The sequence below is a fragment of the Mesoplodon densirostris genome, chromosome 16, assembly GCF_025265405.1.
Source record: "Mesoplodon densirostris isolate mMesDen1 chromosome 16, mMesDen1 primary haplotype, whole genome shotgun sequence".
Lineage (NCBI taxonomy): Eukaryota > Metazoa > Chordata > Mammalia > Artiodactyla > Ziphiidae > Mesoplodon > Mesoplodon densirostris.
The window spans coordinates 22,921,759-22,935,110 of NC_082676.1; the positions used below are offsets into that span (position 1 = coordinate 22,921,759).

Here is a 13,352-nt window from a genome sequence, read left to right on the forward strand (position 1 = left end):
TAATGAAAACTAAAGATGGAGAGATGGGTTTGTAGACAGCATACTGAGAGGGTGAGGAATGTGTTAACCACAGATTGGTACATATACTTGTGGGTGACGTGAATGACATAGACTACTAATATTTTATTTTGCCAAGAAAAGGCATTTTAATAAAACTCACTTTGCAAAATGCGGTGACTGATTCAATCAATGATTATCGATGAATGCTAAACCATTGGTTGACAACCTATTAGGATAGTCAGACTCAAAATATTACCCTGCAGATTGTTAATTACAAAGGGAAAGATACATTTATAACAGAGAAATCCGGGGCGGGGTGGTGGTTATTGCTGTAACCAGCTGTTGGAACTTAACATAACCCGTAAATATAACAAAGCTCATTATGTGACTTGTGATGTGATGCACTGAGCCAAGCTCTCATATAGTCTTCTTAGATGTTGTAACACTTATACAGTGTTCTCAACAACAGTGTTTTCCTTGAATCTAATGGTGAAGAAGCAGTCGAACAAGTTCAAAGTCTGGGACATTTTACGTAATGACTGCCTGAACTTTTCTAAAATGTCAACATCATGAAAGAAGTCAAGGAAATTATCCTAGTTCTAGATGGGAGGAGACTATAAAACACAGTAACTAATGTCATCCGTGGGCTTCCCTGGTGGCGCAGTGGTTGAGAGTCCGCCTGCCGATGCAGGGGACACGGGTTCGTGCCCCGGTCCGGGAAGATCCCACATGCCGTGGAGCGGCTGGGCCCGTGAGCCATGGCCGCTGAGCCTGCGTGTCCGGAGCCTGTGCTCTGCAACGGGAGAGGCCACAACAGTGAGAGACCCACATACCAGAAAAAAAAAAAAAAAAAAAACTAATGTCATCTGTAATACTTGATTGGTTTCTCTATAAACAGCAACAAAAATTCATAAATTGCATTATTGGAACAATTAAGCAAATTCAGATATAGATTGTATGTCAGATATTTTTATATCAGTATTAAATTTCTTGGCATGATTGTGGTTATGTTGGGTGACGGTCTTGTTCTTGGGAGGTACATGCTGAAGTATTTAGGAGTGAAAGGTATTGATGTCTGTAATTTTCAAATGTTTCCTCAAAAATTTATGTGTGCACACACACGGAGAGAGTGTTTGCATATGTGGGAAAATGTTAACAGTGGATAAATTTCAGTGAATTTCAGTGAATTTTGAAATTTCCAAAATAAAAAGTTGGAAGAAAAAGAAAGAAGGAAAATAAACTACCTTCTATCATCATGGAATGAAACTTTTAAAAACTTTTTTTTTTTGGCCTTACTGCGAGACTGGTGGGGTTTTAGTTCCCCGACCAGGGATCAAACCCAGGCCCTGGCCGTGAAAGCACGGAGTCCTAACCACTGGACTGCCAGGGAATTCCCTTAAAAACTTATTATTAAGGAAATTTACATCACTTAGTCTCATCACTTAGCTGCAGCAATTATCAACGCATGACAATTTTGCTTCATCCCTTCACCCCATCAGACCCTGGGCCATTTTGAAGCAGATCTCAGACATAATTTTGTAATCCTTAAGTATCATTCTCTTTAAAAAAACATAATATAGGGACTTCCCTGGTGGTCCAGTGGTTAAGACTCTGAGCTCCCAATGCCGGGGGCCTGGGTTCCATCCCTGGTCAGGGAACTAGATCCCACATGCTGCAACTAAGAGCCTACATGCTGCAACTAAGACCTGGCGCAGCCAAATAAATAAAAATAAATACATATTTTTTAAAAACCAACATAACAATAAATTAATACACCCCTTTGTACCTAAAACCCAGTCTCAAGTCATCAACTCCAGTGCAGTCTTGTCTCATCTCTCCCCTTTCCCACTCATTAGATTACCTTGAAGCAAATCTGAGACATTGACTGCAACACTTTTACAAAGGTTTTTTCACTTCAGGCTTTAAATTTTTTTTCATATTGTTATAATCATAGTGTACCTACGTTTGTAAACTGCTTGAAATCATTTCAGACGATGTATGAGTCATACAGCAATGTATGAGTCTTTTAAAATCTTGTTTTTTCATTTTAATGCAACTGAAATTTCATCAAATTGGCAGATAACATTTTTCTGGAGATTTTATACTCTGCTGATCCCAAATTGGATGCTGCACGAGCGATTTTAAAGAAAATTGAATGCCGTAATCTATACAAGTTTGTGGGTGAGACTCAGCCTTTGGGACAAATAAAGATTAAAAGGGTAAGTTGAGGGCTTCCCTGGTGGCGCAGTGGTTGAGAGTCCGCCTGCCGATGCAGGGGACACGGGTTCGTGCCCCGATCCCGGAAGATCCCACATGCCGCGGAGCGGCTGGGCCCGCGAGCCATGGCCGCGGAGCCTGTGTGTCCGGAGCCTGTGCTCCGCAACGGGAGAGGCCACAGCAGTGAGAGGCCCGCGTACAGCAAAAAAAAAAAAAAAAAAAAAAGGGTAAGTTGAAAGGTCCTCTGACCCCCAAGAGGAAACCATTAGCCCATCACAATACCATGACTGTATTCTAAGCCCGTTACACGTTCTCATTTAATCTTCACATCAGTCTTCTGAGGCCTGCTCTGCAGATGAAGAAACTGAGGCTTGGGAGAGATTAAATAATTTGCCTATGGAAGCACAGTTAGTGAGCCAGGATTCAAAGCCAAGTCTCATTTACTCCAAAACCTTTACTCTCTCATTTCAGAAGTGAGAGGGGGGCCTCAAATTTTGTCTAGATCCAAAGGCAAGAAAATGAATGTAAGAAAAAGGGGCCTCAAAATGAGGTATCTGCATGAGCTTCTTTGACACTCTAAGGACCTGCTTTAACTACTTCTTTCTTTCGCAGATTATCAGGTTCTCGCAGATGGTGCTTGCTTGCCTTCTTTAGTTCAGTTACCAGTTATCTCTCCTGCTTGTTGAAGGGTTTTCTCTTTGCCAGAAAGCCCATAACAAAAGCCACACTGATAATCACACCCTGCCTCATGATACTTCCTTGGGTCACATTTTACTTCTTGTTTTACTAATATGTTAATGCCACATTTTTTTCAACGTGAAATTCTGTTATGAAAATCGCACTATTGTGATTTGATTAAAAGATGGCATAGGCAGAAGCCATATATTTGTTAGGGAAATCTCTACCCACTTTTTTTGGTAAAGTGCCGTTTTTAGAGAGGGAACCTCTTCCTGAAACAAACACTGTAGAATGAAGAACTGGAGTTCTAACATGAGGAGCCTCGTCTTTTCTAGGAAAACTACGAAAGCCTTCCGAAAGGGGTCGCCAGTGCTAAACCCAGTGACATGGTGCTAGAACCTGAACTGAAGGCTGAAGATTTCATAGTGGATGTAAGTAGTTAGTCCAATAACATACTAAGCAAAGAATTTATTTAAAATAAAGCACCACTACCCCCCCCATTATAACAGTAGTACATGTTCATTATAGAAAATTTGGAAAATACAGAAAGGTGGAAGAAAGAGAATCACCTGTGATATCACAGAAAAAAACTAACATTAAGCAGTTTTAAAACCTTTGACATTTTTATGTCAATATTGTAAATATTTTTATGTAATTGTGGTCGTGTCATTAATAGAACGTTGTATATAGTGATTTTTGAATATTTTCTTGATCAAAAAAATAATACATACCAATAATATTTTAATTGCACACACACACACAAAGGAAAAAGTTAAGACTTTTTGACTCCTATTTTCAGAGGATGTAGTGTCTTCTTGTATCCTAATGATAATGCCAAATGGCTTTCTCAGATTTTCTTGTTTCCTCTAAGAAATTCTTTTCAGAGTTCTACTCCTCTGAAATCTCAGGACAGTGTTCTCTGTGTATTTTTTCCATAAGCCTCTCATTTGTTATTCTCTTGCTGATGCATCTTTGAGCAAAAGGCAGTCTCTCCATAACGATTCTTTGCCGAGGGACACAGTGGGTGAACGGCCCTTGGACCCTCTCTCTGTTCGCTTGACTGCGTGTTGAAGTGCCTCAGATCTGCAGATCAGGCTGCAGTTTCCTGTTTCATTAGATGAGGTTCCACCAGAATAAAGGGATCTCACATCCTGACTTGCTGAGGCTCTGAAAGGCTTCACTCTCCAGAATGTTATCCCTGGGCTCCCATGTGTCTGCCCTTGCCCTCAGTGCAGGCATTACTCCTAGTCAGTCCCCCACCTCCCCATCTCCCAATGGTTAGAGGATCAGAGGTACTTCAGGTGGCTGCCATGCACAGGAGAAGATGACATACACATGGCCAATAGACATGAAAGAAGTTTAACTTTCTTGTTAACCTATAGGCAAATTGGTGCAACGAGTTTTTTGATTATCAGACATATAAGATAAAAAAATTTTTATAAGATTTTGTGATAATAAAGGTATGTGAAAATAGGAGTGTAAATTGATACAAAAGACCAAACTAGGGTCAATTTTAACTGACCCAGCAGTTTTATTCTGGGCATTTGTCCAAAGGAGGTGATCAGTTTTTCAAAGAAAGCACAAATATATTTATTGTGGCTTTATTATAGTGTGAAATTAGGGGGAAAATGTGTATGTCTTTTTTTTTTTTTTTTTTTTTTGGCCATGCCACGCGGCATGTGGGATCTTAGTTCCCTAACCAGGGATCGAACCTGCGCCCCTTGCATTGAAAGCGTGGAGTCTTAAGCACTGGACCACCAGGGAAGTCCCTATATATGTCTCTCAATAGGAAATTCAGTGGAATAATGCAAACATTAAAAGTTGTTTTTAACATCGAAAGATGTTTATAATAAGTGAAAAAAAGTACATACAGAATGATTTTCTTTTTGTTTCTTTAAATGTATATACATTACATTTAAATGTGTGTGTGCAGTGAACATATTGAAAAAATTTTGGATATATTAATAGTAAAATGTTAACATTGTTTCTACCTGAGTGGTGGAATTGCAGGTGATTTTTTTTTTTTTTTTTACAGTGAGTATGGTACAAGAGTTTCATAATCTGAAACTGTTTCCATTTTAAGATGGGTAAAGCCTATCTGTATTCTGAGAAAGCAATAAAATTGCTAATTAAATGTCTTACCATGAATTAGCATCTAGTTTTAGCTTGACGGTGTAATACATTTACGTGGTGCATCTTACCATACATGGCCCCTTTGGGGACTGTATGTAGTAACTTATGATTATGTAATGGGCTATAAAACATAATTTACCATTTAGAATTAAAGATTCATTGTTGTTGATCTGTAGCTACTTTTTTACTCTTGAGTCCTTGGTTAAGAATGGGATCTCTGTATAACATTGCTCTTCTGGAAAATAACTGTTTTATCAAATCTGCTTTAAGGAGGAATTTACAGTTATGCATTATGAAGAAAATAGGGATTGCCTTTTATTACTATTCTAAAGCCAAGGAAATAAATACCGAAGAGATAGTGGCACTTAAATTGTTGAAAATTTGATTAGTGTTCATGCCTTACCATGATGGGTAAAATGTCAGTGCTGCATCAGGTCCTCCATTATGAAACAACACCCAGGAGAGAGACCTATGACAGCACCAGCCCTGGGATTGTGGGGAGGACTGAGCAATTCTCCCTCACAGATAAAGGAATGCAGCTGTCAAAGCCAGTAGACCATGCAGAGTGGGAGGGCTGGCCGTGTACTGCAGACCCCTGGTCTCACTTCTGGACCATGGCTGAATCTCAGATGTCCACCCTTGTCTCACAGGCCACTGGCAGCATAGCCAGCAAAGCTCACATACCGGTTTTCTTCAGTCACCACTCACAGGATAAGCCCCTCTTATCATCTGTTCTTTTCTGAACCATCATCACCACATTACTCTATTTCTTCCCCTTACTTCACTTCCAATCTCTTCCCTTGTCCCAAACCTGTCGGTGGAGCCCTTTGGAATGTCCACTCCGTAATTAACTAACTCCCCTCTATCTTTAGCCTCTTCTCTGACTATCGTTTTGCCTTTGTTGCAGCCTGGCTGTCCCCTGAGTTCCTAGCTCATTGGGACCTCCAGTTTACTGTCTCCTGACTTTCTTCCAGCTGGTTAGTGATCTTCTGTCTTTATTTCTCTCCCAGTCTAACTTAGATCGTGTTTCCATTAATTCAGTCACTTTTTGCAATTACCCTCAACTCCCTCGCAAAATGCTGAATGACAGTTCATGGTCACCAACCCTAGGTGGGCCCTCTGGACTTTCTGGCAAGCTAAGTGCAATTCTCCTAGTCTCCACAGGGACTCTTTCAAACCATCTTCGCTCCTCCCAAATCTCCAGCCCTGCTTCCCAACCCCAACTGTATTCACTCTCAGTGACTAACCCCACTTCAGCTCTTATTTCAGAGATAAAATATAGGTTATTAGATAGGAACTCTCTCCACCTACACCGTCAAACAAGCAAGCCTGCCTCCACGTGCAGCTGTGTTCAGAATTCGCTCTGGTACAGTGGGGAAGTGTCTCTCTTCCTATCAAAAGGCTAAGGGTAACCCTTCTAATTGTGTTCCAGGCCAGGGCTGTCCAATAGAACTTCCTGTGGTGATGGAAATGGTCTGTATCTGTGCTGTCCATTTCAGTAGTGACTAGCCACACATGTCTATTGAGCACTGAAATGTGGCTGCTGCAGTTGAAGAACTAATTTTATTCTTATATATATATATATATATTTTTTTTTTTAATTTTTTTTTTTGCGGTACGTGGGCCTCTCACTGCTGTGGCCTCTCCCGTTGCGGAGCACAGGCTCCGGATGCGCAGGCTCAGCGGCCATGGCTCACGGGCCCAGCCACTCCACGGCATGTGGGATCTTCCCGGACCGGGGCACGAACCCGTGTCCCCTGCATCGGCAGGCAGACTCTCAACCACTGGGCCACCAGGGAAGCCCTATTCTTATATTTAATGTTATTGACTTGACATGTAAAAATCCACACATGGCCAGTGGTTACCCCATTGGGCAGTGCAGCCACAGAGCAATTTGTCTCAGAATGTTTGCAGAACCACACAGTATGCGTTCTCTCCTCTCCCTCTTTGACTTTCCCATCAGCAGTTAAACAGACTTTCATCTTAAGAAAATAACAAACCCTGCACTCCTCTTTACCCATCTTCTCTTCTTCAGGGTTAAACTCATTGAAAAGTTGTGTCCCCTTACCTTTCCTGCGTACCACGGTCCGCTTCATATTCTCCCCTCTTGCCTCTCAACAGCCAAACTTCCAAAAGTTGTCTTTCTCATTTCTCATCGACTTCTTTTTTGTTTTGCTTTGTTTTTTTTTCTTTGTTTGTTTGTTTTGGCCACGCCACATGGCTTTCGGGATCTTCGTTCCCCGAACAGGGGTCGAACCCGTGCCCCCTGCGCAGAGTCTTAACCACCAGCCTGCAGGGAAGTCCCTTCTCATCTACTTCTGAACCTTTTCTCTGTCACCATCACTATACAGCTATATTTCATTTTATTGCAAGTCATTTTATTGCACTTTGCCTGTATTGCAATCTCTCTGAGGTCAGCCTGTATTAAAACTACTCTCACTAAGATCACCAGTGACTTCAGTGTTACTAAAAGGAGCAGACAAGTTTCAGTCCTCTCTGCTTCAGAGCTGTTTCTTCTGCCTGGAATTCTTTTCTTTCCTACCTAGGCCTGGTTAATTCCTGCTCACTTATTAGTAAAGTCACTTTCCCAGGAAAACATTTCCAGTCATTGCCTAGGAGCCCCAGACTACTAGGTTCCCAGGTTACAAAGTTTCACAGTACCATTTGCTTTTCCTTGGTAGCTCTTATAACAAATGGGGTTAGATAATTACTTTTTTTTTGGCCAGGCTGTACAGCTTGCAGGATCTTAGTTCTCTGACCAGGGATGGAATCCGGGCCCCGGCAGTGAGAGCACCAAGTCCTAACCACTGAGCCACCAGGGAATTCCCGATAGTTACTTTTTAAATTATTTGTTCTACCTCAGTCTTGGCCATGTGGTCTATGGGGGCTGGGATTTTATCAAGGGTCCTTGTATCTCTACACAACAGTGCCTGCCACGTGTCTATCACGTAGTAGGTATTGACGTTATACCCTACTTACGTTGAAAGCACAAATACCCCTCCCACCCCACCCAGATTTCAAAGACCAGTTCCCTATGGGTCATGCACCAGAGCTACTTTTATTCCGCTATGAGCCACCCTACCAGGGCTCCTACTTCTCAACCTCCAGAGAGCTCTGCTTCGTTTCCTGTGATGCCCCATGACCCTGAATTGAACTCTCATTGCTATTATGTACACGATCACTTATTTATTGCTTGTATTAAGGTTATCAACATGGATTATGGGATGGAAGACAAGAATCCTATTGATCATGTTCGCTTCTATTGTAAGAGTGAGCCCAGCCAGGCAATCATGATTACTAAAAATCAGGTAACTACTTAGGTAAAACAAATATACTACAGTGGCATTTGGAACTTTACCGTAAATTGCATTTTACTTTCAGGTTGAGTCCTAAAGTCAATGTGTACCGTTAAAAAAAAAAAGAAGCAGAAGCATATCTTTAAAATTAAAGTATACCTAATTTTGTGTAGCCTAGACTATCTTAAGAGCCAGTTTCTCCTGTTTGCTGAACACAGAAGAAAGCTCTGTTTTTTGGTTTAGAGGCTAGCTTATAAGTCTGGTGGGAAGGGAGTGTCATATGGTTGAAGTCATCCAAGTGAAATGTGCGTATTTGCATATCTTCTGTGTGAGAGTCAGTAGTGTTCATGTAATTATATCATACAAACCTTTCATCTTTTATTAATGGACATAAAATTGCGGGACATTTTGCAATATGACAGCTGCCTTGAATTCTTTTCTCTAGATTATCATTGGGATAAAATAGCAAAACAACATGGTGCTTTTAATATAACATCAAGCATGGAGCTTAGGAACAGCTGATCTCTCTTCAGTGTGTGAATTCAAGGTGACAGTGAAATTTTTCCTTCTTTAAAAAGGTTTCACAGTTTTTGCCAGAGGTATTTGCTGAGCAGCTGATTCGAGTTTATTGTAAGAAGACGGATAAAAGGAGTCTGCATGCTGCACAACAGCATTTCGTTCACTGGTGTTTAATCAATAACTTCACCAAGCCACAGGTGGGTAACATTCACATACGTTGCACACATTTTTAAGTAAAAAACACAAGCAATCCTTACATCCCTCTGGAAAGTTCTCATTTAAATATAGTCATTTGATGAACTTATTTACAAAACAGAAACAGACTCACAGACTTAGAGAACGAATTTACGGTTACTGGGGGGAACGGTAGTGGGGAGGAATAGTTGGGGAGTTTGGGATTGACATGTACAAACTGCTATATTTTAAATGGATAACCAACAAGGACCTTGTATGGCACAGGGAACTCTGCTCAATATTATGTAATAACTTAAATGGGAAAAGAATTTGAAAAAGAATAGATACATGTGTATATATAACTGAATCACTTTGCTGTGCACCTGAAACTAACACAACATTGTTAATCAATTATACTCCAATATGAAATAAAAAGTTTAAAGTAAATAAATAAATAAATGTCATTTGGTTTTGGTTTGGGGAAAAAAGGCTTTTCCACATTAAGCTTTCCTTTTTAAATGCCTGAATCTGTGTCCACCAGCAGTTTCTTCCTACAGCAATTGTGAGTGGGCGCTCTGTTTATCACTATTGTCCTAGTAATAAAAGTTTAAGATGGTGAATATGTGAATAGTACTTGACAGTGTTCTCACCAGTTGTCTCACCCAGTCCTCCCAGTGACTCTGGGAGGTGAGATATTGTGTCCTCATCCTGAAGAGAAGGTTACCAAAGCTGAGTTTTAACTTATTGAAGGCCACATATAACTGATAATAAGTTTTCTAACTTATTTCAAACTCAGCATTCCCAAACCTGTAACCTATTTAAATTCTCTAGTTGCCAATCCCATAGAGAATGTTGTTGAAATTATCCCTTATTGACCTGCACATGGTGGGTGCCTGGCACAGAGAATGTGACCAGTTGATATTTGTTGACTGAATGAATATGACTGGCAGGCAGGTGGGAAACAGAGTTCTACTTCCTGGCCTAGTGCTGTCCCTCACAACACCTTAGCTGCTTCCCACCCCCGCCCCCATGTGTTGGGTGCTGAAGGAAACAAAAACCAAAGGTGAGACGTGAAAGAGTAGCCCAGTATATCGACTCTTTGTCAGATGCCAGAGGGAGGGACACAGGTGAGTCTGTTAGGACTCAGAGCTTTGGGAGAGCTGTCAGAAAAGCCTTAGAGAAGTTCCTTTAGCATTTGTTGTAGAGCTGGTTTGGTGGTGCTGAATTCCAAAATATACAAGCAGCTCACACAGCTCAATATCAAAAAAAACCAAAACAACCCAATCCAAAAATGGGCAGAAGACCTAAATAGACATTTCTCCAGAGAAGATATACAGATTGCCAACAAACACATGAAAGGATGCTCAACATCGCTAATCATTAGAGAAATGCAAATCAAAACTACAATGAGGTATCACCTCACACCAGTCAGAATGGCCATCATCAAAAAATCTAGAAACAATAAATGCTGGAGAGGGTGTGGAGAAAAGGGAACCCTCCTGCACTGTTGGTGGGACTGTAAATTGATACAGCCACTATGGAGAACAGTATGGAGGTTTGTAAAAAACTAAAAATAGAACTACCATATGACCCAGCAATCCCACTACTCGGCATATACCCTGAGAAAACCATAATTCAAAAAGAGTCATGTACCACAATGTTCACTGCAGCACTATTTACAATAGCCAGGACATGGAAGCAACCTAAGTGTCCACTGACAGATGAATGGATAAAGAAGATATGGCACATATATACAATGGAATATTACTCAGCCATAAAAAGAAACGAAATTGAGTTATTTGTAGTGAGGTGGATGGATCTAGAGTCTGTCATACAGAGTGAAGTAAGTCAGAAAGAGAAAAACAAATACCGTATGCTAACACATATATATGGAATCTTAAAAAAAATGGTTCTGAAGAACCTAGGGGAAGGACAGGAATAAAGATTCAGACATAGAGAATGGACTTGAGGACACGGGGAGGGGGAAGGGTAAGCTGGGACGAAGTGAGAGAGTGGCATGGACATATATACACTACCAAATGTAAAATAGCTAGCTAGTGGGAAGCAGCCGCATAGCACAGGGACATCAGCTCGGTGCTTTGTGACCACCTAGAGGGGTGGGATAGGGAGGGTGGGAGGGAGACGCAAGGGTGAGGAGATATGGGGATATATGTATATGTATAGTCGATTCACTTTGTTATAAAGCAGAAACTAACTCCATTGTAAAGCAATTATACTCCAATAAAGATGTTTAAAAAAAAAAAAAAGGAAGAAAGAAAAGTCTTAGGCAGGAGGGAGGATTCTACTACATCCAGAAGTCTGGATTGTGTTTGGATGAGTAGCAGAGAGAAATGGGAGCTACACAAAAATGAAACTGGAACAAGTTGGGTGTGTTTGGGGGCCTCAAAGTCTTATTGTTGAGGTGACAGGGGAAACGGAAGAGTCGGCTGGATTGTGGAGAAGCGTGGGTAATCAGCTAAGAAAGATTTATTGTTATGTACAGTGGGCAGGGAATTGTTGAGAGTATTCAAGACTTACAATGCTGCTGTAATTATTATTTACTTCTGGGTTTTGTCTCCAGCTAGAGTGAGACCAGAGGAAATAAGGAAGTATGTCTGTCTTATGTACTGTAGCTCCTAAGGAGACTAAACCCCTGATGAAGAAGGAAAACTCTAGCAGCAGATGGATTGGAATGTGGAGAGACTGGAAGCAGAGAGACAAGAGGCTATTCAAGTTCAGCCATGTGGTGATAGTGACCTTAAATCCAGATACATTCAGTCAGGGAATGAATGTTTTCACCAGACCCTATGTTAGGGGGCAGGGATGGAACAGTACCTGAGACAGTTCCCACGGGTTTCGCTCTATTTGGGGATAACAGACACATGAGTAAATAACAATCACAATGGTGTGGTGAGTGCTTTGGGGTCAGGGGCAGTGTGGACAGTCTTAGAGGAGCACAAAGGAGAAGGGTTTAAGTCTGGTTGGTTGGAGAAGGCTTATTTAAAGAGGAACTTGGAAGCTGAGACCTGAAGAATGGATGAGGAGTCAGCTAGGTAAAGGGGGGTGTGGGGGAGGCCGGAAGGTGAGAGAGAACAGGGTGCATTTAGGGACGGGGGTGGGACGCTGTGCACAGTGCTGTAAGCCAAGAGCACCAGAGCAGTGGGAGCCATTGGGGTGTGTAAGCAGGAAAGTGACATAGTCAAGTCGGCGTTCATAAAATTCACTAGAGGTGAAATTAGAACAGGTAGAGATAAGGATGTTTGGTAGAAATAGAGATGAGTTTGAAAACAAATAATGTTGACTTGAGGTACGGGTCTTCCGAATATGAGTGTCATGGCAGTAGTGTGGCTGCTTTTAATAATAGCTCTATAAGTCAGATCCAGCATAGGTCAGCAGAAGAAATGTGATACGGGGCATGAGATCCGAAAGCTTTAGAAGAGCTAAATGGGCAAACAGAACAGTGAGACAACAGGAGGGTAGGGTAGGAGGTGGGAGTCCAGGTGCTGGGCCATCTGCATAGAACCACAGCAGAATCACAGCCACTGTACCCAGCCAGAGGGGTTAGGGGAGAGACACCCTGGCTTCTCTGCCCCCTCTCTTCCAGCCTCCCACCGGTGCCTCCCATCGGCCAAACCTGACTGGAGGCCGGTAGACACGGGAGCTGGGAAACGTAGTTCACAAGAGCAGCTCCTGTTACACAGAGCACAGCAGAGGGAGGCGAAGAGTGGATCTGAGAGCAAGTAGGCAAATGAGGGCCACGATATTCTGTCACAAGCATTCTCTTCCTAGTGCAATAAAGGCTCTCACAGATCCTGTACCCTCATATAACCTCGAGAATCCATCCACAAGTTCAAGAACGATTCAGGATAGAGTCAGGTGTTAGAGGGCCTAGCTTCTCACACTCTTTGTTTTCAAGTTGTAGTGTCACTTCACTTTGACACCATCCCTTGTTTTGGGTGGAGTCAGTGCTGATGGGGCCAAAGTTATAGCCTTGATTGTGGAGCGAAGCTCAAGTTCTGCAGGCGCACGCTGTCCTTCCCCCCTTTGCCGTCTTACGGACCTGGGACATTTATTACAGGGGAGACTAGGAAAGACAGGAGCAAGGGTCCAAGTGCGGGCCCTCTTTCTCCTGGAAAACCAGGACAGAGTGTGTGCCGTGGAAGTGTGTGAAGGGAGATGGCCGTAAAACCTAGCCATGTGAAAAGAATAGGTCTGGTGGCTTTTGCTCTGAGGGCTCTTCCCTTCCTAGGACCGTGGTGTTTCTAATTCAGCCCACACACTGAGCATATATACAATCTGGGGTTTCCCAAGAGTAAGTCTGTCCAGAAGCAATCT

The 13,352-nt window shown here is 42.0% G+C and overlaps 1 protein-coding gene across 2 annotated transcripts in view; it reads left to right on the forward strand.

The window, feature by feature from the left end:
* The window catches only part of SAMHD1 (SAM and HD domain containing deoxynucleoside triphosphate triphosphohydrolase 1), a 62,683-nt gene that overhangs the window by 47,101 nt on the left and 2,230 nt on the right, over nt 1–13,352 (forward strand). The window contains exons 12-15 of one of the 2 annotated variants that reach the window (XM_060120334.1): nt 2,080–2,219; nt 3,231–3,326; nt 8,232–8,336; nt 8,903–9,040. In XM_060120334.1, coding sequence (XP_059976317.1) covers nt 2,080–2,219; nt 3,231–3,326; nt 8,232–8,336; nt 8,903–9,040 — 479 coding nt within the window. The remainder of the gene's footprint in view (nt 1–2,079; nt 2,220–3,230; nt 3,327–8,231; nt 8,337–8,902; nt 9,041–13,352) is intronic. The other variant, XM_060120335.1, reaches the window with a different exon arrangement.